The sequence below is a fragment of the Astyanax mexicanus genome, chromosome 23 (assembly GCF_023375975.1).
Source record: "Astyanax mexicanus isolate ESR-SI-001 chromosome 23, AstMex3_surface, whole genome shotgun sequence".
NCBI lineage: Eukaryota > Metazoa > Chordata > Actinopteri > Characiformes > Acestrorhamphidae > Astyanax > Astyanax mexicanus.
In genome coordinates, this window is record NC_064430.1 from 22705167 (window position 1) to 22732073 (window position 26907).

The 26907-nt window shown below is 38.1% G+C and overlaps 1 protein-coding gene across 2 annotated transcripts; it reads left to right on the forward strand.

The window, feature by feature from the left end:
- Window positions 1-1986: 1986 nt before the first annotated feature.
- On the forward strand, window positions 1987-25186 carry col8a1b (collagen, type VIII, alpha 1b). 2 transcript variants are annotated; one of them, XM_015607977.3, is made up of 3 exons: window positions 1987-2144; window positions 20037-20316; window positions 23061-25186. In XM_015607977.3, the coding sequence occupies exons 2-3, from the start codon at window positions 20046-20048 to the stop codon at window positions 24965-24967; spliced, it is 2178 nt and encodes a 725-aa protein (XP_015463463.2). In that variant the 5' UTR covers window positions 1987-2144; window positions 20037-20045; the 3' UTR covers window positions 24968-25186. The 2 variants fall into 2 exon arrangements, with proteins under 2 accessions (XP_015463463.2, XP_015463462.2); XM_015607976.3 differs by lacking the exon at window positions 1987-2144 and adding an exon at window positions 13620-13874.
- The last annotated feature ends 1721 nt before the right edge of the window (window positions 25187-26907 follow it).

Sequence of the window (26907 nt, forward strand, 5' to 3'; positions counted from 1 at the left end):
AAGTGCATGCCTCCTCTGATACAAGAGTAAAATCAGCCACAGCCTCTTTTCCACCTGCTGCCAAGGCAGCATCACTATGCAGCCGAAACACACCTGGGGGAAAGTGCCGAATCCCCAGCTCTGATACACTAGCCAACAGATGCCAGTGCCAACCAGCATCACAATATGGGACAGTGAGGGAAGATAGAGCGCCCATCTGCCCACCCCAGAGAGAGCGATGACAATTATGCTCTCTCAGACTCTAGCTGCTGATGGAGAGACAGCATTACCTGAGAATTAGGCTAGAGATATATTTATTGTTAACTACATGTTCATATACGCCTGATGCATGGCTGCCTTTGATATCCTGTATCGGTTTGTTGAACTGGTTGACGCATACTTAAGTTATATACGACAGTTTACGCACTCGTCTAGTTTGGTTAATTTTGTCTTGTCTATTCTTGTTTGTCTACTTTAATTACTTCTGGTCTAGTTTGGTCTTATCTAGTGTTGTCTTGTCTTGTCTTGTCTAGTTTTGTTTTGTCTAATCTAGTCTAGTCTAGATTAGTCTAGTCGGTACCACTTTAAAATAAGACTACCTTAATATAGAGTTTATAAATGGTTTACAATTAGTTTATTAATGGTTACTAATTAGGTTGTAAATGCATTATTATCAGTTATAACACATATGTAGAAAGGGCAACAATATAGATGCCTGTGGGTTTCCTATTTGGCAAACAACAGGTCATTGTTACTCTTTTTACGTATGTGTTATAACTTATTATTATTAATTTTAAGGCATTTACAACCTAATTAGTAACCATTAATAAGCCAGTTGTAAACTATTTATGAACCCTTTATAAAGGTAGTCTTATTTTAAAGTAACTTGTCTTGTCTAGTCTAGTCTAATCTAGTGTTGTCTAGACCATAGTGTTGTCATGTCTTATTTTGTCTAGTCTAGTCTAGTTTAGTCCAGTTTTGTCTTGACTACTCTAGTCTACAGAGGTTTTGTTGTGTATAGTCTTTTTTTTTGTCTTGTTTTGTGTTGTCTAGCCCAGTCTAGTTTAGTTTTGTCTAGTCTAGTCTAGTCTAGTCTAACCTAGTTTTTTTCTTCTCTTGCCTACTTTTGTCTTGTCTTGTCATGTCTTATTTTGTCTAGTCTAGTCTAGTCTTGTTTAGTCTAGTGTTGTCTTGACTACTCTAGTCTAGAGAAGTTTTGTTGTGTATAGTCTATTTCTTCTGTCTTGTGTTGTCTTGTCTAGTCTAGTTTTGTCTGGTCTAGTTTGGTCTAGTCTAGTCTAGTCTACCCTTGTTTTGTCTTGTCTTGCCTACTTTTGTCTTGTTTTTTTCTAGTCTTCTTTAGTCTAGTGTGCTAGTCTACTCCTGTTGTGTCTACTCTAGTCTTGTCATGTTGTGATTTGTCTAGTCTAGTTTGCTAGACAAATCTAGTCTAGTCTTGTCTTATCTTGTCTAGGATAGTCGAGACTATTTTGCTCTTGTCTACTGTAGTTTTTTCTAGTCTTAACTACTTTAGTCTTGTCATTTCTTGTTTTGTGTAGTCTTCTCTAGCCTAGCTTTGTCTTTTCATCTCATGTCTAGTTTATTCTACTTTTTCTTGTCTTGTTTATTTGTAAAATTAGATGTTAGGTGATCACCACCTCACCTTATCCTCAACTTGCCAACCTGTACCCCTATTCTACCAATGTTCTACCTAGAAGAAGAGATGTTTCAGAAAATAATTTTCCCAGTTTCTAAACTTCTATCTCCTAATGATCTGCTTATGTTTATCTCTCACTTGTTGCGTCTCAGTGGAAGCCTGTCTCACTGTCACTCGGTTTGTCTGTGTCTATTTCTTTCCTTTTTTTACTATAGACTCTCTCACTTCTTCTCTCTCCCTCTCTCTCTCTCTCTCTCTCTCTCTCTCTCTCTCTCTGTCTCTTAACCCACCTCTTCTGTAAAGTGGCCAGACCCCTCCCACCTACCCATAAAATCTCCAGCATGCTGCCTGAAATTTTTAACCGCAGTTTGCTTTCTGTCTTCCTGCGCCGCATCTTCCTTACTGCAGACCTTCTCCACTTACTGCACTGAAAGAAAGGGGGAGAAACAGAGGGTGAGAGAAAGAGAAAGAGAGAGAGGGAGAGGAGGAGAGGAAGAGAGGGAGAGAGGTAAGCATGACCTGATACACAAAAAACATGAGTAATAACATCATAACAACTTTCTCTGTTGTGTTTGAGTTTATGTTGGCTTGGTTTTGTCTCCTCTGTGGCTCCTCTGGATTCTCTGAAAAGTTGTGTAACGTGGAGAAAAGTAACAGGCAGATGATCCAGAGATGCTCTCTGAATGCTTTGGTACATGCTACATGTTTGCAGTTTGAACATGGAATAACTCAACTTATTTGGCACTTTTAGTTTTAGTAATGCCTTTTAGTAAAGGTTTTAAATCCTTTTTAAGACGTTTGAAGGCTTTCCAACCCTTGGTCCTGGAGAAGCCCTAAAAACACCTGACCAACACATCATCAGCTAATGAACAAGCTCTTCCTGAGCTGAGGTGGGTGTGTTAGAGCAGTGGTTCTCATAGACCGGGGGTGGAATACCATGAATACCACATGGTAGACATTTGCAGATTGTTTTCAAACTGAAATCAGGACTCAAGGAAAATCTGAGATAGATTTTTACTCTACCTTTTGTTGCAATAGCCAATTTCAAAATGCTTTAAAAGACCCTTTGTATGCAGACCAAAAATTGATTTAGTATTCAGAGTGTTTTGTAGGATGCAATTGGTGTATCTATGGCACGGTTTGCCAATTAGAGCTGGGGTCTTGGGTTCAAGATTATATCTGTGTTCTGTTTTTTTTTTTTTGCAAGTATATCCTTTGTATATGTGTGTAATTTCTCTCAGAGACTTGATATTGTTTAAAAAAAATAAGGGGCCACTTAAAAATAATGACTTTCTTTGATTGTACCAAATTAAAAACCTCTGGAATATAATCAGGAGGAAGATGGATGATCACAAGCCATCAAACCAAACTGAACTGCTTGAATTTCTGCACCTGGAGTTTTCTGGAGTAAAGCAGCATAAAGTTATCCAAAAGCAGTGTGTAAGACTGGTGGAGGAGAACATGATGCCAAGATGCATGAAAAAAACTGTGATTAAAAACCAACCAGGATTATTCCACCAAATATTGATTATTTCTGAACTTGTTTTCTTTGCATTATTTGAGGTCTGAAAGCTCTGCATCTTTTATTTCAGACATTTCTCATTTTCTGTAAATAAATGCTCTAAATTAGAATATTTTTATTTGAAATTTGGGAGAAATGTTGTCTGTAGTTTATGGAATTCTCATTTTCTGTGTATACTATATCTTCAGAGTCTCATCAAGAAGTCAAATCAATATTTGGTGGAATAACCCTGGTTGGTTTTTAATCACTGTTTTATTTGTATGCATCTTGGCATCATGTTCTCCTCCACCAGTCTTACACGACTCAAAATAGTTTCTCCTTTAAGTTGGACCATTGCTGACACAGATGAGCAAATGCACACACAGCTTGTTTAGTGCCTGTAGAGATGTTTTGCCAATATAATAGGACTCTCAGGTTCAGACAAACTGTTGCAGTTCCTGGTCAATACTGATAACAGATTTAATTGGTAGCTCAGGATCAAATCTGTTATCTGTTTTTAAGCAGTTTATCTGTTTATGCAAACTGCTCAAAAACATACTACAGCTGGTAACCTGGTTCTCATATGGGTAATTACATTTATCTGCAACAGTCAGGTGCTTCATACTGGACCAGTGTCAAAAAGGGAGAAACAGGAGGGCCTTTGGGAAATGTTGGGAAACTGACTCTGGAATATGAGCTGTGCTGCTGGATGTAATTTTTGAGTTGTTTGTGATCAAATGCTTTATACTGAGCTGCTGTGTGACAGTTCTGTGATGGGCCTTTATGTGGATTCTGAGCGTTTTGATCCTTAAAACCTTCAAAAATGTCTAGTGACTGTAGTATGAATGAATGACATGTGAGCAGGTTGTTTTGAAAAAAGTGCTCCGGTGATCTGGTATAACACTGCTTTAGTCCGGTGGAGGAGTGAGTGAGGAAAAAAGGACAGGATTTCGGCTCTTAATCAAGAATATTTATACATGCAAACATATTTGCACTGGGAGGCAGTGAGATGACAAACAGTTAGAAACATTTTAAAATATTTTTTTTACACTAATAACAGTCTTTACAATGTCATCTGTTACTTTACAACATGTGTAATAAAGCCCTGCTAAGTGCAGTTCAGCCACTGACCTTAGAGTCTTAGAGTCTCTGTAAAACACAAAATTCACCGGAGATCCTATTTAAACCTATAGTAACTTACATACAGAGGCGATCTAATTTGATAAACTGTTAAATATTTTAGCGATCGAAAGGTGAAATCTGTGTTAATTTGAGAACACTCACTCTGCTGGAAGTTCTGCAGGTTATGAAGCTGTTCCTCAGCGTGACTTACTGCAGCTTCATTCACAGCTCAGTCGCGCAGCGCAAGAGCGAGTGATGAGTTATGATGAATGGCGGAGTGTCTGCAGATTTTATTATAATGTTATGAGAGCTGAAGCGTGGCTCTGCTGCTGCAGGAGGAGAGTAATATATGAAGAGCTCAGATCAGCCAGACCTCTCTCACTCTGATCCTCACAGCCGTTTAGCTGTTTTCCAGAGGAAACACCTGTAAAACATACAGCTCTTTCAAAACCCGCAAAAAAAGAGAGAGAGAGAGAGAGAGAGAGGGATATTATCCTTTCTCTCCTGACAGATGGGCTTTCCTCACCACTGAGCTGCTCCTGAACTGAACAAACCTTTTATAACGGCTTCAGATACGCCCTATAACTCTACACACCTACACTGTGCTTCCATTAGCTCTGGCCACTTTATTAGAAACACTATTAGCTGGCCACTTTATTAGAAACACCTACCTGTCTCCACACCTACACTGTGCTTCCATTAGCTCTGGCCACTTTATTAGAAACACTATTAGCTGGCCACTTTATTAGAAACACCTACCTGTCTACACTGTGCTTCCATTAGCTCTGGCCACTTTATTGGAAACACCTTTGGTTGGCCACTTTATTAGAAACACCTAACTGTCTACATACCTACCATGTGCTTTCATTAGCTGGCCACTTTATTAGAAACACCATTAGCTAAGCCACATTATTATATTATATATAACACCTGTATATTGTGGTTTTACACAGTGGCCACTTTATTAGAAACACCTAGAGACATTTTGGTTTTAAACAGTGGCCACTTTATTAGAAACACCTACAGACATTGTGGTTTAACCTACTTACCACTTTATTAGGAACACCTAACTAAATAGCTTGTGCTTCCTCTTAATTGACAATTTATGTAGCTTGTGCTTCAAGTGACTGGCCACTTTATTAGAAACACCAACAGACATGTTTTGTGTTTTCACTCAGTATCCTTCATACTTTTATAATCTAGATCTTTATTTAATCATTAACAATCTGCAGATGTTGTGTGTTAAACTGTGAGCAGAGTTAAAGTGAGGGCTGAGCTCTGAGAGCGCTGGGCGAGATGTTTTGGTTCTGGGTGGGACGGGGGTGTTCAGCCACCGCTGGACGGCTGGATTTGGCTCAGTTTTCTGGAAGGGGTTTGGATTCCGCTGGATGTCGAGTCTCGTGTTTGGAAATCTGAATCCTACTTTTTAAAATAGTTTTTTTATTGATTTTTAAATCAGATAAAAGATCTTTAAATTTGAATATTATTGTTTTCTTTTGTTCGTTTGTTTCTAATGGAAGACGGCCTGCAGTTTCGAGCTGTTGCAGATTTGACCTCCCTTTAGATTCTAATCAGATCCAGATACAATATGAAAAAATGGAAAAAATCTAAAAAAAAAAAAAAACATTTGATAAAATAATTTTTTTCATTTCTGTTAGCGAAAGGCAGAAATGAAAAACTAAAGATCTAAAAAACACTAAAACATCAATTTCTTACTCACCAAAGTAAATAGAAAAAAAGAAAATAATGAACTTTTATTTTTCCAATTTTCTATATTTAAATTTAGCCTGAAACGGTCAGAAAAGTTAATTGATAAATGTTACACTGACCAACATACTCTTGTTTATTTCAGCTTTACAGGATTTACACAGTGCGATAACAGTCATGATTGAGAACACAGGTTTAATTTAATTCAATTAACATTTTTTAAAAGTGTCCGTCAAATAATGTAATGCAGAGTCATGCCGAAAAAAAAAAACACATTATGAAGCTTTTTTTGCAAAGATTACTTTATTATCACTTATATAAACTGAGTTTATGCAAAGTGACCACGCCAATATATATTTTCATGAATAATTGATGAAATTACTGTAGAAACGATAGAGACGATAGAAGGTAAGTAGAATGATAGACACTTTTCTATCGCCCCCACGATATTTACCGTCATATCACACAGCACTAATATACAGATATACACACTGGAACACAGAATATTCTTACTATATTTACCTTTTACTCCTGCACCTGACAGCTCTGATCAATCAGAGGAGACTCTGATGTGCTCTTGTTGTTTATTGGTGAATGCTTTGGTGCATTTTTGGTTTTTATACCTGTGTGAAAACAAACCAGAGGGAGAAACTGAAGCTCCAAATAAACTCATAAACTCATCAACTGATCCGGATCATAGAAACTTTAACAACTACAGGTGTAAAAAACTCCAATAATGTTATTTATTACTAGAATCACATTCCAGTAATGGACAGGGACGGATTGAGACGTAGACGGCAGGGGACGACACTCATCCGAGAAGAAGCTGAGAGACGGGAATGTTGGCTGAGAGTTTTACAGACAGACACACACACACACCTTTGGCCTCTGTCTGACAGGTATTCAGTCTGTGTTTGTGATGAGGTAAATCACTCTCTAGAGTGAGACAGAGAGATCTACACTCTCATAATTGAACTCCTCTTGTGAAAAAGGAAGTATATTTAAGAACATTAAAAGTATATTCAAATCTAAAGTGAACTTTTAAAAGTTATGACTGATTATGACTGATTGCTGGAGTTGTTATACATTTATTTTATTATTATTATTATTATTATTATTATTATTATTATTATTATTATTATTTTTATGTCAGGAAGGGGGGAGGGAAATGTGGGTGGTTGTTAAAAAAGAAAAAGAAAAACAATAAAAACAATTGTTCACAAAAAAGTATATTAAAATTAGGTAGAGAATACTAAAAGAACAATTTCATTTTATTACATTTAATATAGTTTATGAAAATACATGTTACATTTATTTTTTTCTGCATTTCCATAAAATGTGCTTTAAGCAATATGCTTTAAATTGTACATTATGTAGAATATATATGTTTTTGGCGTTGATTACTGCTTAAAGTGCACTTTACTGTAGTTGTTCTTAGATGTTTAGATTTTCTACAGTGTGATGGAAGAGTGTGAGGGGGAAACACATGCCCAGAAACAGCAACTCTGTGAGAGCTGTAAACTGTAGATGCTCGTGTGCATGTCAGAGAATACATGTGCGCTACTGTGTGTGTGTGTGTGTGTGTGAGGGAGTGAGTCATGGAGTGGAGCACACAGTTGTTCCTGAGGACAGAGGAATGCAGAATCAGCTGACAGAACGAACCAGGAGCCAACAGAGAAAACCACTGCTGTAAAGCACATTCTCTCCATCCCTCTCTCTCTCTCTCTTTCTTTATATACAGCTCTGAAAGAAATAAGAGAGCACTTAATAATAATGATTTTCTTCGATTTTACCAAATTGAAAACCTCTGGAATATAATCAAGAGGAAGATGGATGATCACAAGCCATCAAACCAAACTGAACTGCTTGAATTCTTGCACCAGGAGTAAAGCAGCATAAAGATATTGAAAAGCAGTGTGTAAGACTGGTGGAGGAGGACGTGATGCCAAGATGCATGAAAAAAAACTGTGACTAAAAACCAACCAGGGTTATTCCACCAAATACTGATTGATTTCAGAACTCTTGAAACTTTATGAATATGAACTTCATTTGAGGTCTGAAAGGTTTTTTTTTTTTGTTATTTCAGTCATTTCTCATTTTCTGTAAATAAATGCTCTAACAATATTTTTATTTGGTGGAATTTGGGAGAAATGTTGTCTGTAGTTTATAGAATAAAACAACAATGTTCATTTTACTCAAACATAAACCTATAAATAGCAAAATCAGAGAAACTGAAGTGCTCTGTTTAATTTTGTCCAGAGCTGTATATATCTCTCTTTATATACAGTATGTCTCTCTGGTAAAAGAAAGACATTTATGAAAGAAGTAGCTTTTAGAAAAAGCTTTAGTAAAATGCTAAAATAAATGCTAAGGCTAAGTTAATTTAACTAATGTTACTATCCCAACTAGCTCTGAAGCTACAGTTTGTACATTTCAGCTGGACAAAAAACATTTTTTGACATTTTTTGAAGCTATGCAACTAAAGAAACAGATATCAAGCATAATAAGAGATGCTTAATTGCTATATTTTATTTTATATTTGTTTGGATATTTTAACCGTAATGCAATATAATACAGTGTTAGATGTTTGGTCTGGCATCTGGTTATGGCCTAATGTCACTCTGAGTACACTAGTCGTATGTTATTTTGGCCACTATTTAATATAATTTAAGTATATTTGTGTGAGCTGTCTGACTGAACATTAAAAATCTATTAAAAATGTGATTAAAATATAATAGATTTAACATTACAATCATTTTGAGGAGTATAGTGTATAAAAACTGGGAAAAACAAAAGCAATATGTCTCATTCCTGCGTGTTCTTTTACTGACACTAAAGTAACTAAAGTAAACTGTTTAGGTATAAATTTAACACATAAAAGTTCATTATCACAGTTTTAATTTGTCAACACAAAATTATTGTTTTGTAGCAAATTTGACTGAAGTAGAGTTTTATTGCAGAAATATCGACTCCTTTAGACTCATTTAGTAAAAGTATTATCATTTATCATTAAAAGCACAGTTTTATAAAATAATACTAAGCATATATTTTTACTATATACCAGTATAAAATCAGCACAGCCAAATAAAGTATACTTTTTTTTTTAAAAAGTAGACTGAATTACAGATTAAGTAGGTAAAAATGTAAGTATAAGTAGAAAAAGTATACTTGAATTATTGCGCATATAGTTCAAGTACACTATTATTATGTTTATATATAGATTTTTAATGTTCAGTCGGAGAGCTCACACAAATATACTTAACTTATATTAAATAGTGGCGAAAATAACATACGACTAGTGTACTCAATATGAATTTAGTGCAAATTTATATCATTTTAATTACAAATAAGTAGTAATTAACTACAAATTATTGGCTCCAAAATAAAACTTTTTCACAAGGGGGAGTGACCGTATTAAAACAAACACACAGATTAGGACAACAGCGACAGCGTTACGAACTGTGTGGTGAGTGTTTAATGCGTCCTTTCTCCTCGTTTGTTTATCGCGAGTGGGAGCGGAACATCTGGAAGCAGTCAGAAGGCCGGGGCTCTGAAGGCGAGGTGGAAATCTGGTGGTTGTAGCTGTGTGGAGGCCGGGTGCTAACAGAGTTGTGGACGAGGCCCAGGCGGCCAGAGCGCTGCGGTTGTACGTTTTGGCTGTGTGCTGAAACACTGTCCCTGCTCCATGCCTGTGAATGTGGTTTTATATTCGCGCGCGTGTGTGTGTGTGTTTGCATGTTTTCCACGCTTGTCACTGTGGTCTTGAGTGGTGTGAAGTGTGTGTTTCCACGTTTGTCACTGTTGTTCTTTGCAAACAAATCATTATTTCAGAATGACTCCTAAGTGAATTGAGAGAATCAGCTGGTAAGCATCAATGAGTCACTTTATTTACATCTGTTACTTAGTACACCAGTGACGACTTTCTTCTACAGGACATTCCAGACTGTTGTACAGGCTGTGGATAGACAGCTCTCTGGTTTTCATGTTAGTTACTCATTTATCTGTTCAGTTTAGTGCAAAAATATTATAATTGCACTACTGAACTTTTTTCCCCTTTTTTTTCTTTTATTCATTCATATTTCACTGCTTATATAATATAATATAATCATGTACTTGAAAATAAATAATATCCACAACACATTACTCTTATCATGTACATATATTTCCATCCTGGATGTAAATTTAACACCAATTTAATATTTATATTTAGTTAGTTAGTATAAAGATGAAGTCGATGAAGCGTATAAAAGGAAAAGCCTGAAACTGGTAGAGGTAGATGCTAGGGGTTTTGTGGCAAAAATCTGCTGGCTGAATTGGCTGAATTCGGATTTCGAGTCCTACCTGATGACCCCTGTGAAGAGCTTGAATTGAAGTTGGTGTTTAGAATATGGATGAAGGAAATTGGCTGACTGTGGGCGCTAGGTGTGTTTTCTTCTTGCTTTTCTGGTAGTAATTGGTCACATATCTTTCTGTGAATGTTTGAGTACTTGGCAGTACTTGGCAGCCAATGGACTGTGAAAATAGTGTTAGGCTTTGCTTCTGGATCCTTGTCTTGCCAGTATCAGATTGTTGTGGCTGTGGTTGCTGTTTGTTGGGTAAATAATAGATCCGGGGTGATCCCTATGCATAACTCCAGTTGTTAGGTACAGGATTTATTAACTTTCTGTAAGGGCTGCACGATATATCGATTAAGCATCATCACATTGCAGGATGTGCAATATCACTTAAGGCAATTAAATTAAACATGTCATGTTGCGATGTAATTGACACAAGAAGTATTCTCTTATTTACCTTTTAAAAAGACATTTAAATGCTGAATAAAGGGTCGATTGCTGTTGTTTCGCTGTTTTCCTTGGGTTTTGAGTTGAGCTCGGCACTGACTCAGACTCAGCTCTTGATTGGTCCAGACGCTGCGAGACAGTGCACGGGTGGAGGCGGGGCTGGTGACATCATGGGCCCTGCATTGCTTAATGTCGCGATATATATCATCAAGAAAATAAGGAACATTTGCAATGTAATGTAATGTAACATTTTTCCAATATGGTGCAGCCCTACTTTCTGTATTATATTACTTGAATAATCAATGTATAACGACACACCTGGACATCACATTGTACTAATTTTGCTGACAATAAAACTGGGTGGGTTTAGATTCAGATGTGTAATAAGCTGATAATTCATTTTTTAAAGTCAAACCCAAATATTTTCAGTCTACAGCAGAAATAAATGGATGAGTTTCACTGTTGCAGTACTTTTGGAGGGGACTGTAGTGTACAGACTCCTTTATTAAGTATTAGAGTGGATATGATACACCGTGTGAACTTCAGGTCTTTGGCGTCAGAACTTGGGTTGTTCTTTTGGAGTGATTATGGCGTCGCCTTTAATCTGAGTTCAGCGTGTAGAACAGAGGATGAGGATGAGGATGGATGTCGTGGGATAAACGTGTTTTCAGGGTTTTTTGTTTCCTCTGCTTCTCTCAACGATGAAAATTACACAAATCGCTCAACCTGATTCCTCAGAGAGAGAGAGGGAGAGAGAGAGAGAGAGAGAGAGAGAGAGACAGACACTGGCCTGAGGTTCCACCCAAATCCTGTTTTTCCAGAGCTCTGAGTTTTGGTCATTCTGAAGCAGAATCACACAAGACACTTCAAGAACAAATATAATAAATTAGCATGGCAAATGTACCCTGAAACGATCAGAAAATTACACTGATGATATGCGACAGCGACTATATTTCCATGATAAAAGTACTCTAGAATCACTAGAATCACTGGTGTAGAAAGCCCTGACCTTAACCAAACTGTGTCATCATATAATCTACAGTCTGAGATTGTGTACCTAGAAAGTTCCTAGAAAGTTGGAATTCAATTCACTCACTGTTTAGATAAGTAAACAATGTTAAAGTGAGTGGATGTAACATAATGCATATCTAAACAATGTCTTTATATACAGCAAAACGCTCCATGTTCCATCTGAGCCAAACTCAGTTACACATCCAGCAGCAGAGCCCCCACCATTCCTCCTGCTCCTCTGTAAGTCTGGGAAGTGTTTGAGAAGTGTCCTCTCTCTCAGATGAATTGTAGAGAGGTATGCAGAGACACAGTTTGGTGGCAGAGGGTCAGAGCAGTTCTGTACCATGGGACCAAAGCAATGTCACAGTTTGCAGTTAAAAGTCTCTGGTGTTAGAACACGCCTCTCCCAGCGTCATACCTGCCTCAAACATCTACCTACCTGCCCACAGGTACTCTGGAATTACCCTAGACCACATTTTATGAATCAGTTTCTCTGATTTTGCTATTTATAGGTTTGTGTTTGAGTAAAATGAACATTGTTGTTTTATTCTATAAACTACAGACAACATTTCTCCCAAATTCCAAATAAAAATATTCTCATTTAGAGCATTTATTTACAGAAAATGAGAAATAGATAAAAAAAACACACACACACACAAAAAAAAGAGTTTTCAGACCTCAAGTCTGAAAGTTCATATTCATAAAGTTTCAAAAATCAGTTCAGAAATCAATCAATATTTAGTGGAATAACCCTGTTGTTTTTTAATCACAGTTTTTTAAGCATCTTGGCATCATGTTCTCCTCCACCAGTCTTACACACTGCTTTTGGATAACTTTATGCTGCTTTACTCCTGGTGCAAAATTTCAAGCAGTTCAGTTTGGTTTGATGGCTTGTGATCATCCATCTTCCTCTTGATTATATTCCAGAGGTTTTTAATTTGGTAAAATCAAAGAAACTCATCATTTTTAAGTGCTCTCTTATTTTTTCCAGAGCTGTATACATTTTATGTCTCCATATATGTTACAAGTGTTTTTCACTCTTTTTTTGTGTGGAGTTTTCCCACTCTTTTTTTACAGTCTGTAAGTTTTAAGTATTAATGTTTATAAGTAGTTTGATTGATTATTGTTTCTGGTTATAAATACAGAATTTTATCCTACTGAGAATTTCAAAATCAGGATTTAATCAGAGAAAAATAATAAAAAATAGAGAGCCAATCAGTGAACTACAGTGTTCACTAGATTATTTATCTGTAATGAACTGTAGTGTAGTGAACTGTTGGTGAACTGTTGGTTGATAGAGCAGAGCTTGTATCAGATTTAGGGCCACATATGGACGCAATAATAATAATTCATTTTATTTATATAGTGCCTTTTAAAATTCTCAAAGACGCTTTACATACAAAAATAAGGCACAAAGTAAAAGGCAAAGTTGCCACAACTATAATAAGGGACACAATCATCAAATTGAACACAAAAATAATAATAGGCAGTTTTATTAATGGTCAAATCGAAATTCATGTGTCTTTTTGCTTTTATGCATTACACATGAGTTCAGAGAAAAGCAGTAGAGGATTCAGCCTGTAATTTTCTCAGAGGATGTCTGAGAAAAACACGTACATGATCGTTCTGGACAGGAATAAAATCCCAGAAGATAAAAACCCCCATAAAAGAGAAAATTACCCCAGAACCCCCTGAGAAAGTAATCCTGTCCGGATATTGCTTTAAAAATGCACAGGTAAATCATGTTTGCCGTTAGCACTACATTAGCCTTGTAGCTCCAGTGCTAAACTACAGAACTGAACTCCTGCCTGCTGCTTTTGGACACATTTTTAGGATAGACTGAAATTTTTAGGAAACAGCAGGACGACCCTGACGCTCCACACAGGCGTGACCTCAGGGTCCGGGTTCACACTGCTGGTTCTGATGGCTGTCGGGTCGGTGTCAAAGCACTTGAGAAAAGTAACGCGGGACCGATCCCTCATCCATCACCGCTGTGAGCAGAGCGGGGGAATCTGGCCTGTAGAGAGTCTGTCTCACAGAGCAGACAGACCAGGAGAGGAATATCACCCTCAGACCAAACATCCAGACCAGAGCAGCAGATAACAGCAAATCCAGGGTGAGTTTATTCACTAAAAAGAGTATTTTTACTGTAAAAAGCTAAAATGGTGCTAACGCAGTGCTCCAGATATCGTGAGGTCAGTTTAGAAATGTAGAGCTGTGTTTGAGGCTACAGTCTAATTTTTTTTTCCGTAATGTGACACAGATCTGATTTTTTCCAGGCTGTGTAAACATGTTAAATCCGAATTTAATTTTTTAAATCTGAATTAAGTGGCTTCATCTCTTTATGTAAGAGCGGTTTTGTATTATACTGTATTCTAAATTATGTAAAAACAGGTATGAAATGGCCTCCTTATGGTTTTCAAAACTTGAATTTCTGTGCAGACTTGTAAATATATTTTATCTGAATTAAGTCGCTTAGGCTCTGTTCAGACAGCAAGCAAATTTGTTTTTGTTGTTTGATTTGTTTCTCAAAATCTTGAGATGACTGTCTGCACTATTTTTTCTAAGGGTATTTATGAGGTTGTTGTTTGTGGTGTTGTGAGTGACGCGAACGACACGTGAAAATCTGATTTATATGTCCAGACTAAGGCTGTAACTTGTAGAAATCTGGATCTGAATTGTAATTGAATCTTAAAGGGGACATATTATGCTAAACTAATTTTTTGCATGCTTCTGTTGCAATTTCCACTTGGGTCTCGCCTGCCCGTATAAACACTGTTCTCTGTGAATCAGCTGAAATAATTTGGTGTCAAGAGTCATCTTTCTCCTCCTTATTTCTTTATTGTGACGTCACGATAAGGAAATCTGCATAAAACCACCCTGGCTTCACCCTTCCCTCACCTGTCACCCGCCACCAGAGCCCCGCCCACTAGATCTGTTAAAGAAACACCATTTCAGTCTGAGAATCTCACACAGTACACAGCAGGATTAGTCAGCAGACTTCGTCTGAGGGAGGAATCTGTACTACTGTCCGTGGCAAGTCAGCGGATGAGATAGTTAAGCGTGAGCTTCTATCGCAGTTAAGCGTGAATTAGCTTGTTTGTGTTTTGCCATTTAGTACAAGCTAACACTAGCGTTAGTGCCCAAATAATTACTTCAGGTGGACGGTGGTTTCCGGTTGAGAGTACGCTGTGTGTGATTGGCTGCTGCTTCTCACCAGTGTGTGTAGAGTGTATGTAAAATGTAATTGTAAGCATCCTTCAGTGCCTTAAGTAGCATAAGTGGTATATTATATATAAGTGTAATTGTAAGTAAGTAACATGATCTTAGAGATCGCGGTTATGTTTGACCCAAAGCCGACACACTTGAGCTTTATTGTTGTGAATGTTTGAGTAGTTTATTCAGTTTCTGGTGGAAAGCCTGGTGTGATCTGCTGTAGAGTCTGATAGAAAGACTTGGTTTGTTTTCTTTTCGAGTACATGGAGTTCCAGCAACCAGGAGCAACCAGGAACCAGGAGCACGACGAGTTCCAGCATTTACATAACATCATTTTATCAGATTTTATCAGATCATTTTATTTGTTTTCTTTTCGAGTACATGGAGTTCCAGCAACCAGGAGCAACCAGCAACCAGGAGCACGACGAGTTCCAGCATTTACATAACATCATTTTATCAGATTAATTTTACGGAGGTGCAGGTGACGGGTCGAGAGTCTGATTAGAACAGATTTGAGGTAGAGATGAGAGTGGGTGGGTTTGTGTGTGTTTTGGATCAAGTAATGGAAAAAGTGCTTTAAAATGTTTAAAAACCATGTATCATTTTCGCTCCACTTTACAGTTATGTGCTACTTTGTGTTGCTCCATGACTTAAAATCCAAATAAAATATGTTTAAGTTTGTGGTTGTAGTGGGATAGTTAGACAGACAGACAGACAGACAAACAGATAGATAGACAGACAGACAGAGGGATAGTTAGACAGACAGATAAATAGATAGATGGATAGAGAGACTATAATAATAACCCCTACAATAATAACCCCTATAGTACAACCCCCCACAATAATAACCCATATAGTACAAACCCCCACAATAATAACCCCTATAATAATAACCCCTATAATATTAACTCCTACAATAATAACCCCTATAATAATAACCCCTATAATATTAACTCCTACAATAATAACCCCTATAATAATAACTCCTACAATAAAAACCCCTATAATAATAACCCCTATAATATTAACTCCTACAATAATAACCCCTATAATAATAACTCCTACAATAATAACCCCTATAATAATAACCCCTATAATATTAACTCCTACAATAATAACCCCTATAATAATAACTCCTACAATAATAACCCCTATAGTACAAACCCCCACAATAATAACCCCTATAATAATAACTCCTACAATAATAACTCCTACAATAATAACCCCTATAGTACAACCCCCTACAATAATAACCCATATAATATTAACCCCTATAATAATAACTCCTATAATAATAACCCCTATAATAAAAACCCCTAATAATAATCCCGCACTGCAAATAAACCTGCTCTTGGTCTCGCTGATCTTACAGGACGTGATTAACTCGCTGTCTGAACGTAAGCGTGGCTCGTTCGTCTTCCCCATGGTAAAGCGGGAAATCCGATCGCATGATGAACAGAGCGGCTTTAATAACTCACGAGACGTTCTGCCGCGAGCTGTTCCAGTCCTCAGAAGCTCAGTAAAACCTTCCCTCAGCGCTTCTGATTGCGCTTGTGTTGCAGCGACTGCAGGAGAACACTGCCCCCCCCGCAGGCCTGCGGTCAAAATACGCACGATTTCATTGTTCTTTCTGATTGTAGTCTTTGTTTAAAGTAAGACATCCAGGCCTGCGGTGAGAATCTACATCCGGAAAGCATAGAACACACAGCAGCTAAGCATAACTAACGCACCAAAAAAAAGAGCTGCTGGAATGGAATAAAACTGTAACTGTATATACTAGATTATGATCCAAATATCGATAATATAGATACCAACGCTGGTATTGGTATTGAGCAATACTCAAGTAAAAAGATTAATACTCAAGCTCCACCCCCCCTCTCTGGTCTTTTGTTTTGTTGTTATACGTGCATCACGTGGCTCAGCAGAGCCAGCCAATCAGCCAACAGGTATGGAGAGAGACACCACCTGTTTTTTTTTTGTTTTTTTTTCATATATAATTTTTTACACTCTGTTTATTTAAGAAAAATTTGAAATGCACTGATAGGAAGTAAATTCCTCAATTTTTATTGTTTTCTTAAGAACAATTCTATTTGAAAAAAGAAACATAGAACCAAAGAACTAGAAACATTTTTTTCTTTGTCTACATCAAAAATATTTATTTTCTAATGTTAAGACAAACTGAACAAAAGTATTTTGGTGAAATTTTATTCTAGAGCGTTTGGATCCTTTGGATCTATTAAGCTTAAATATTAAAAAGTATTAGTATCGGTATCGATATCGGCATCACTGGCCCTGCATTTACTTGGTATCAGATAGATACCAAAATTCCCAGTATCGCCCACCTCTAGTATATATGTGTGAATGTAATGATGATATACTATACTGTATGTCAGTAAATACAATTACTATTAGAGTGAATGGATCGGGTTATTAGTGAAAAAAATGAGGTGTGAAAGGAGTCTTTATTTTCATGTTGGATCCTCTGTGGATATAGAAGATGAGATTGATATTTTTTTATACAGATTATATATATATATATATATATATATATATATATATATATATATATATATATATATATATATATATATATATATATACAGTGCCTTGCGAAAGTATTCACCCCCCCTTTACATTTTTCACATTTTGTTACCTCACAACCTGGAATTCAAAGGGAATATTTGAGGGTCTGCATCATTTAATTTACAGACCATGCATACAACTTTCAACATTTAACATTTTTTTTTATTGTGAAGCAAACAACAAATAGGACAAAATAACTGAAAACATCAGTGTGCATAACTATTCACCCCCGTAAGTCAGTACTTTGTAGAGCCACCTTTTGCAGCAATTACAGCTGCAAGTCGCTTTGGATAAGTCTCTATGAGCTTGCCACATCTTTCCACTGGAATTTTTGCCCATTCCTCAAAACTGCTCCAGCTCCTTCAAGTTAGATGGTTTCCGTTGGTGAACAGCAATCTTCAAGTCTGACCACAGATTCTCAATTGGATTAAGGTCTGGGGTAAATATCCACCCTAGTCTCAAATAACTGACAGACGTAAACAGGTTTTGCTCAAGAATATCCCTGTATTTAGCACCATCCATCTTCCCCTCGACTCGGACCAGTTTTCCAGTCCCTGCTGCTGAAAAACATCCCCACAGCACGGTGTTCTTGGGGTGATGAGATGTGTTGGGTTTGCGCCAGACATAGCATTTTCCTTGGTGGCCAAAAAGTTCAATTTTGGTCTCATCACAGTACCTTCCTCCATACAGTTTGGGAGTCTCCCACATGCCTTTTTGCAAACTCGAAACGAGCCTTCCTATTTTTGCCTGTAAGTAAAGGTTTTTTTCTGGCCACTCTTCCATAAAGCCCAACTCTATGGAGTGTACGGCTTATTGTGGTCATGTGAACAGATACTCCAGTCTCTGCTTGGGAACTCTGCAGCTCCTTCAGGGTTACCTTTGGTCTCTGTGCTGCCTCTCTGATTAATGCCCTCCTTGACCGGGCTGAGAGTTTTGGTGGGCGGCCCTCTCTTGGCAGGTTTGTTGTGGTACCATGTTCTTTCCATTTGATGATGATGGATTTGATGGTGCTCCGGGGGATCATCAGAGATTTGGATATTTTTTATAACCCAACCCTGACTTATACTTCTCTACAACTTTATCCCTGACTTGCTTGGAGAGCTCCTTGGTCTTCATGGTGTTGTTTGGTTAGCTTAATGGTGCTGCAGCCTCTGGGGCCGTTCAGAAAAGGTGTGTATATACTGACAGATCATGTGACACTTAGATTGCACACAGGTGGCCTTCATTTCACTAAGCATGTGACTTCTAAAGGTAATTGGTTGCACCAGAACTTTTTAGGGGCTTCATAACAAAGGGGGTGAATACATATGCACATGCCAATTTTCAGTTTTTTATTTTCATATTTTCTTTATATACATATATTTTTTTTCTCATTTCACTTCTAAAACGTAGACTATTTTGTGCAGATGCATCACATTCAATTCAGATAAAAAAAAATACATACAGGCTGTAATGTAGTAAAATAGGGAAATAATCCAAGGGGGTGAATACTTTTGCAAGGCACTGTATGTATATATATATATATATATATATATATATATATATATATATATATATATATATATATATATATATTCTGTATAAAAAATAATATCAATATATATAATATGTTATTTTTTATACAGAATATATATATATATATATATATATATATATATATATATATATATATATATATATATATATATTCTGTATAAAAATAATATCAATATATATAATGTTATTTTTATACAGAATATATATATATATATATTCTGTAAAAAAATAATATCAATATATATATATGTTATTTTTTATACAGAATATATATATATATAAATTTGTAAACTCAATATATTTATATGTATACGTCAATAAATTGATGCAGACAGTCTGAACTGTAAACTGCACTTACACTTCTGTTATTGCTACAAAATTTTAACACTTGCAGTTTGTTAATAGCTAACTAATAAAATCACTAGCACGTAAATTAAACGTAAATTTCTACAATGATTCACGGTTTTAATGGGATAAAAACATCACTGGATGCGTGTCTTATTTGCTTTATTCTCTTGGAGTAGGGCAAAATAAATCTCCTGGTTTTTTTTACGATAATAGAAATCATAAATGATAAATGATTTTATGATAATATAGAAGTATAAACAAAGGGATTTTCCTAATGGAGTCTGTTTCTACCTGACCAAAAAAAACCCTCAAAATCATGCCAAGTCATAATTATGACCTACAACCTCGTAAGGAAGACTTAAAGGCAGCATTAGTACATGGTGTACTTTTCCCGTTGTTACGATAGCAAAGACACACTGACACGCCCTAAATCAAGCTGTGCGATGCATGACTTAACGCTTCGCATATAGATCAATAAAATAGGGCCTAAATTTTTTTCAATGAACACCAAACAACAAATTTACACTTCTGACATTTTCAGCAGAAGATTTTTGGTTGATAAATACTCTTTCTTTCATTTTCTCCGACTCTGCAGGACATAGCCATGTCTCTCCACTCTGTCCGTGGCCTCGCCCTGGTGCTGCAGCTTTGCCTCCTGCATCATGTTGAAGCAGGGGCGTACTACGGGCACAAACAACTGCCCCAACAACTGCCCCAGCAACACCAACCCCTACCGCAGTTACCTCACCTGCCTCTAGGAAAGGAAGGGATACCCCAGCAGCAGTACCTAGGGCAGGAGTTGCCTCATCTGCCCTACGGAAACGAGATGCTACCACAGATACCTCTTCACATGGGCAAGCCCAATCTGGGAAAAGGTGCGTACCTTTCAGCGCATTCCCTGACATACAGCTCTGTATAAAATGAAGAGAGCACTTCAGTTTCTGAATCAGTTTCTCTGATTTTGCTATTTATAGGTTTATGTTTGAGTAAAATGAACATTGTTGTTTTATTCTATAAACTACAGACAACATTTCTCCCAAATTCCACCAAATAAAAATATTGTCGTTATTTGGAGGATTTATTTACAGAAAATGAGAAATGGCTAAAATAACAAAAAAGATGCAGAGCTTTCAGACCTCAAATAATGCAAAGAAAAAGTTTATATTCATAAAGTTTTAAGAGTTCATAAATCAATATTTGGTAAAATAACCCTGGTTGGTTTTTAATTACAGTTTTTTTTCATGCATCTTGGCATCATGTTCTCCTCCACCAGTCTTACACACTGCTTTTGGATAACTTTATGCTGCTTTACTCCTGGTGCAAAAATTCAAGCAGTTCAGTTTGGTTTGATGGCTTGTGATCATCCATCTTCCTCTTGATTATATTCCACAGGTTTTCAATTTGGTAAAATCAAAGAAACTTATCATTTTTAAGGTGTCTCTAATTTTTTCCAGAGCTGTATATACTCTAAGAACTTTAAGGAAGATCTAGGCAGATCTTTTTACTGGCCTAAGAATTGAAATTTGATGGTTGCTATGTTTCGTCCTTTGTTGTGCTGACTGTGTTTATGTATTTCTATTTGCATTGTCTTGAGTATATTTTGTATCTACAACTCCAATTCCAGTGAAGTTTGGACGTTGTGTGAAAACATAATACAATGATTCGCAGATCCTTTTCAACCTTTATTCAACTGAGTTCATTACAAAGACAAGATATTTAATGTTCAAACTGTATTGTTTTTTTTAATTTGATGCTGCAACATGTTGTAAAGAAGTTGTACAGGATGATGTTCATCACTGTGTTCCATCACCTTTCCTTTATAAAACACTCAATAAACCTCTGGCAACTGTGAACACTAATAGATGAACTTTGTAGGTGGAATTCTTCCCATTCTTGCTTAATGTAGATCACCTGCAGAATGTGGCTCGGCATCGTCTTGCTGAAATAAGCAATCATAAGTGTGGACAGCAGTAGACGTTGCTCCAGAACCTGGATAAAGCTTTCAGCATCAATAGAGCTTCAGAGATGTGCAGGTTCTCCATTCCAATCAGTAAATACATCGCCTGTTCCTAATTAACCTGTTCATCTCATCTGTGGAATCTTGAATCTGGGGTTTTTGAGCATTCCTCAGCTTTTCAGTCTTTCATTGAGCCTGTCCTTCAACTTCTTTGGAAAGTGTTGCAGCATCACATTCAAGATGAGTGATGTTTATCCATTTAAACATTAAATATATTGACTTTGTAGTGAATTCAATTGAATATAGGTTGAAAAAGGATTTGCAAACTATGTTTTTTTTTTATTTTCTTTATATTTTACACAACTTTTCAACTTTACTGGAATTGGGGTTGTACTCGCTGGAAGATCTTTTGGGTGTATGAAACTGAATACTGGTTTGTTACCAACTTGGAAACAGAGGAATATGATGTTTGCTGACAATTCTTCCAACATTTCTCAGACACTTCATCTTCATAAGAGATAGCAGTGTTGTTCTTATAGCTCTGTCTTCCTCCACTGCTTATCAGTTAATGTTCCTGCTGCCTGATGGACCTAAATCCCAGTCTGAGTTGCCGCGAGATTCTACAGCAAAGCCGTCTAGTCTTAAGGCACTTTCACATCGAGTCTGACTTTTTGTTTAAAAAAAACAAAAAAACAAACAAACAAAAAAAAAACATACGTTTGCAGGACATAAATACAAGTAATGTCCTTTTGTTTTATGATGCAATCAAATCCCTGATGCAATCAGATCACTTGCAATGTATCAGATATATATTGCAGCCATAGTAATTCCCCCTACTGTAATGTCCTTAATGCATACCCTTTATTCTACAAGTCCAAAAAAACTTCTTCTCTTTACACTGAAATGATCTAAAAGAATGAAATCTTTCATGGTTAAACTGCATTTCTGTAACTTGTAAACTGCCAGGCTGAGACAATTCTGGACAGAAATAAAAAGTTATCAATCGGCTGCTTTATGATGAAATCAAATCACAGATAGGCCAATTATAATGCATCATATTATTTCCTTTTATTTGCATATATTGCAGGTACTGTATGCCTTTGAACATAACAGTACAGTACAAGCTTGCGTCTATTCGTGTGCCAAAGTTATAACTCTTGGCCAACACTCTCAACATATAACAGACTGTATTAGGGAGAGCCGCCAATGCTAACACTCTATCTGAGGAAATAGCAGCTTGCCAGATCCCCATCAGTGTGAATGACATGAGGCAGTTACCCATCATCTCCCCGACATGCTAATGCCATTTAAAACACTTCATAACCACCTATCACATTTCAAAAGCAGCGGCTATAAAAACCTGCATGTTTTTGCCAAAACAAATGCTATTGAGGAATCGCTGGGTAGCGTGACCTGTGCTGGGAAAGCCGCACAACAATTTACATTCCTGACAAATTACACAATTAAATAAAAATGTTAGAGGTAAAATGTTTCACAAAAAGATGAAAAAATTAAATATAGGCATGCTAAGAACATTATGTGAACAGTATGCAGATTTAGGAATATAGCCATGTATCCATTTAGCTGCACTTTTCCCATGTTTCCATGCATAAAAGTAGTAGACATAGTTCTTAAGTTACTGCATTGCCTTTGTCTCCCCAGGTGAAAATATTCCCAGAGGTGAGAAAGGACCGCAAGGACAGCTTGGTCCTGTTGGGCCTCCAGGACCTCAAGGCCCTCCTGGTCTACCAGGCCATGGCATCCCAGGACCCCCAGGAAAAGCAGGCCCACCTGGCCCTCAAGGGTATCCCGGAATTGGAAAACCTGGTATGCCAGGGCTGCCAGGTAAACCTGGACCAAATGGACTGCCCGGCCCAAAGGGTGAGCTGGGACCAGGTGGTGGTGCAGGACCAGTAGGTTTGCCAGGACCTCCAGGTCTTCCAGGACCACCTGGGCTACCAGGTCTAGCAAAAGCAGGTGGACAGGGACTACCTGGAAACCAAGGGCTACGTGGAGAGCCTGGACACAAGGGTCTTCCAGGGATTCCTGGGTTTCCTGGACCTAAAGGTGATAAAGGCAATGGTCTTCCAGGAATGCCAGGTATAAAAGGACCACCTGGGCCTCCTGGTCTTCCTGGTCCGGGAGGATTACCAGGTTTTGGCAAGCCAGGACTAAATGGCCTTCCTGGTGTCCCTGGACCTCCTGGTAAAGCAGGTGCACCTGGAGAGCAAGGGCTGGGAGGACTTCCTGGTGATGAAGGACAACCTGGGCCACCAGGTCTACCAGGTATTGGTAAACCTGGTTTAGATGGTTTGCCAGGAAAGCCTGGTCTTCCAGGAGGAAAAGGAGAGCCAGGTCAACCTGGGCTTCCAGGCGGTCCAGGTTTACCTGGATTTGGAAAACCAGGATATCCTGGGCCAAAAGGTGACAAAGGACATGGTGGTTTACCTGGGCCTCCAGGAGCAAAGGGTGAGAAAGGTCATGGTGGATTTCCTGGAATAATTGGGCCACCTGGTCCAGGTGGTGCCCATGGTCCACCCGGTCTCATGGGACCCCCAGGGGGTATTGGCTTCCCTGGACCCAAAGGAGAAGATGGTGCAGTTGGACCAAAAGGGCCTTTTGGACCAAAAGGTGAACCGGGACCTTCTGGACTTCCGGGAAAGCCAGGGCTCACAGGAGAAATTGGTCAACCAGGACCAAGGGGCTTACCTGGACCTATAGGGCCTCAAGGTGAAAATGGACATAAAGGGTTACCTGGTCTTCCTGGGGCACCTGGGAAGCCTGGTCCAAAAGGTGAAGGTGGTTTCCCTGGGGAGAAAGGTCATCAAGGGCCAACAGGAATCCCTGGACTAATGGGTCCAAGTGGACCAATAGGGCCTCCTGGACTTCCAGGCCCAAAAGGTGACTATGGACCACCAGGGAAACCTGGACCACCAGGTGACGGAAGACCAGGACTTCCAGGGCCAATGGGTCCACCCGGGAAAATAGGGCCTGGTGGCCTTCCTGGTAAACCTGGAATGCCTGGTCAACCTGGTCCTCCTGGTCCACCTGGGCCCCCAAGTCAGCCTCCTGGCTTTGGCCAAATTCTCCCGGAGACCGGTCCAGGTCTGGATGGAGGCAAATCAGGGTACAGAAAAGTCAAGCCTGGAGGTAAATTTGGAAGGAATGGTCTTGAGATGCCTGCATTTACTGCCCAGCTAACCACACCATTCCCTCGTGTTGGTATCCCAGTGATCTTCCCCAAGGTCTTGTACAATGGCAACCAGAACTACAACCCTCAAACTGGCATCTTCACCTGCAGCATACCTGGAGTTTATTATTTTGCGTACCATGTTCACTGTAAAGGAGGCAATGTTTGGGTGGCTCTGCACAGGAACAATGAGCCAGTGATGTACACATATGACGAGTACAAAAAAGGTTTCCTGGATCAGGCTTCAGGGAGCGCAGTGCTGCCCCTACAGTCTGGAGACTCTGTTCACATTCAGCTGCCGTCCGACCAAGCTGCAGGACTTTATGCTGGTCAATACGTCCACTCGTCGTTTTCTGGATATTTATTATATCCAATGTAAAGATGCCAAAGGGTCATTGAAAGACAGAACTGCAAATTTCATAGAGAAATATATAAACTGCATGTGTGTGTGCCATCAGTACTCACAGAAGAGGAAGAAATACTCGATGATGAAGACTTCAATGCTCGGTGATGAAGACCAGTTCACCAGTTGATGTCCTGCATATAATTTATTGCAGGGGTTCTTAACCTTTTTAACTGGGCGACCCCCTTGTTGGCTTTTGTCATCCCCCTAATCACCCCCCCCCCATCATTAGCAGTACAAATAAAACAATCCTAAGTTGTCTAACTTAATTTTATTTTTGGGCCTGCATTTAAGCACAAAGATGTCCTATATGTGGCTTAGTAGGGCTCAGGAACAGTTGCAAATCAAATTCCACATTTAGAAGGGCTCTGTATTTGTTTTTTCAATGTTTTGTAAGGGCAGAAAATCCAGATTTACAGAAAAATGTTGATCCAAAAGGTAGGAGTTTGTTCAACGCCCTTGAACTCAGTGCTGAGAACTCCAAAAATCCAGAAATCAGGCATAGCGTCTTCTGTAAACCTTTGTTTTAGGGCTGTGTCAGGGCGGAGAAAATCCATATTCCAAGTACTTTTTTAAAAGGATTTTCTGAAAGCGGGCATTTTGCATCTCCACTTCAGATTCAACCTACTGAAAAACATCCCAGTTGGTTTCATTCAGTAAAGAAAAATAAAGTTTGGTGCCCAAATCTGATTTGTTGCAAACTTAACTGAGAAACTGCGACCCCCCTCTGGAAGTATGTTGCAACCCCCAGGTTAAGAACCCCTAGTCTATTGTTTACTGCATTTGTTCAAATACCAATGTCAATGATGTTTGAACAAATGCCAGTTGTTCCATGTCAATGATCAGTCAATGCCTGATCAATAATATTTAAAAAGAGGCAGATTAAGAGGATGACACTATGGCCTGAGGATCACAAGGGCAAGTCTTATGTCATGCTGCTTTACCATCAGCAGCCGGAGTCTAAGAGAGCACAATTTGCCATGCTCTTTCTGAGTGGGTACAGTAGATAATGACCGGTACAGGCATCTGTAGGCTGATGTATCAGAGCTGGGGATCCACTGCTTTCCTCCGAACAGATTGGATGCTCAGCAATGTTGAATTCTCATCAGCAGTTGGAAAAGAGACGCAGGGGCTTGCTTTCCTTATCCTCCTAGTGCTGAAATTGCAAGTGATAGGGGGAGTATTTGCTGAGAGAATTCAGAGTATAAATACAAAAATAACACTACAAAAATAGATACAAGTCATTCTATTAGTTGTAAGTAAAAATACTACTAGTTGGAAGGCGCCTATAGGAAGTGAGGTGTGCATAATAAGTGGTACATGTGGCCGGATGAAACAGAGACAATAAAAAGCCATATATTTTGAATATAGTTAAAGGGTGCAACATCATTCAAAGCTGTCTTAACAGGTGGGTTACGTACACTATAGGCTACATTTACATACACTCATACATTAAGCATTTGAATGGCGGCAACCACATGCATTTCTGCATATTTCCTCTCTCTGCACATGATCTATACATGACTGGGGTAATATCTACCACTAAGCAAATTACACATAGTAGACATTCAAGTATTCACATAATAGACAACATCCAGTTTTCATTACTGCTACAGTTTGTTTTCAGTGCCTTTTCCATTACATTTACAGTAACCATAGTTTCACCATCATTAATGTATCTGAAAATCTTTCATATATGAATAAAAATGAAGATACAAGGTCAGTTTTGTTTACTGCTACAAACTGAGGTACGTCTGAAATAATGTATATAATGTGTATATAATTCATTTATGTGCCTTTAATTGTCCCTCAGACAGTAGAAAAGCACCTGTAAGCAGATGATGGTGAAATACAAGTGCAGTGTTGTTCACACTTACAGATAAGCAGAGTGAGATGCTGAAGGACTTCTGTGGGAT

Bases quoted from the DNA above. Each gene is read 5' to 3' on its own strand.
- col8a1b (XM_015607977.3), top strand. From the start codon at position 20,046: ATGTCTCTCCACTCTGTCCGTGGCCTCGCCCTGGTGCTGCAGCTTTGC. The intron at 20,317-23,060 runs GTGCGTACCTTT...TTGTCTCCCCAG, and splicing joins CAAGCCCAATCTGGGAAAAG to GTGAAAATATTCCCAGAGGT.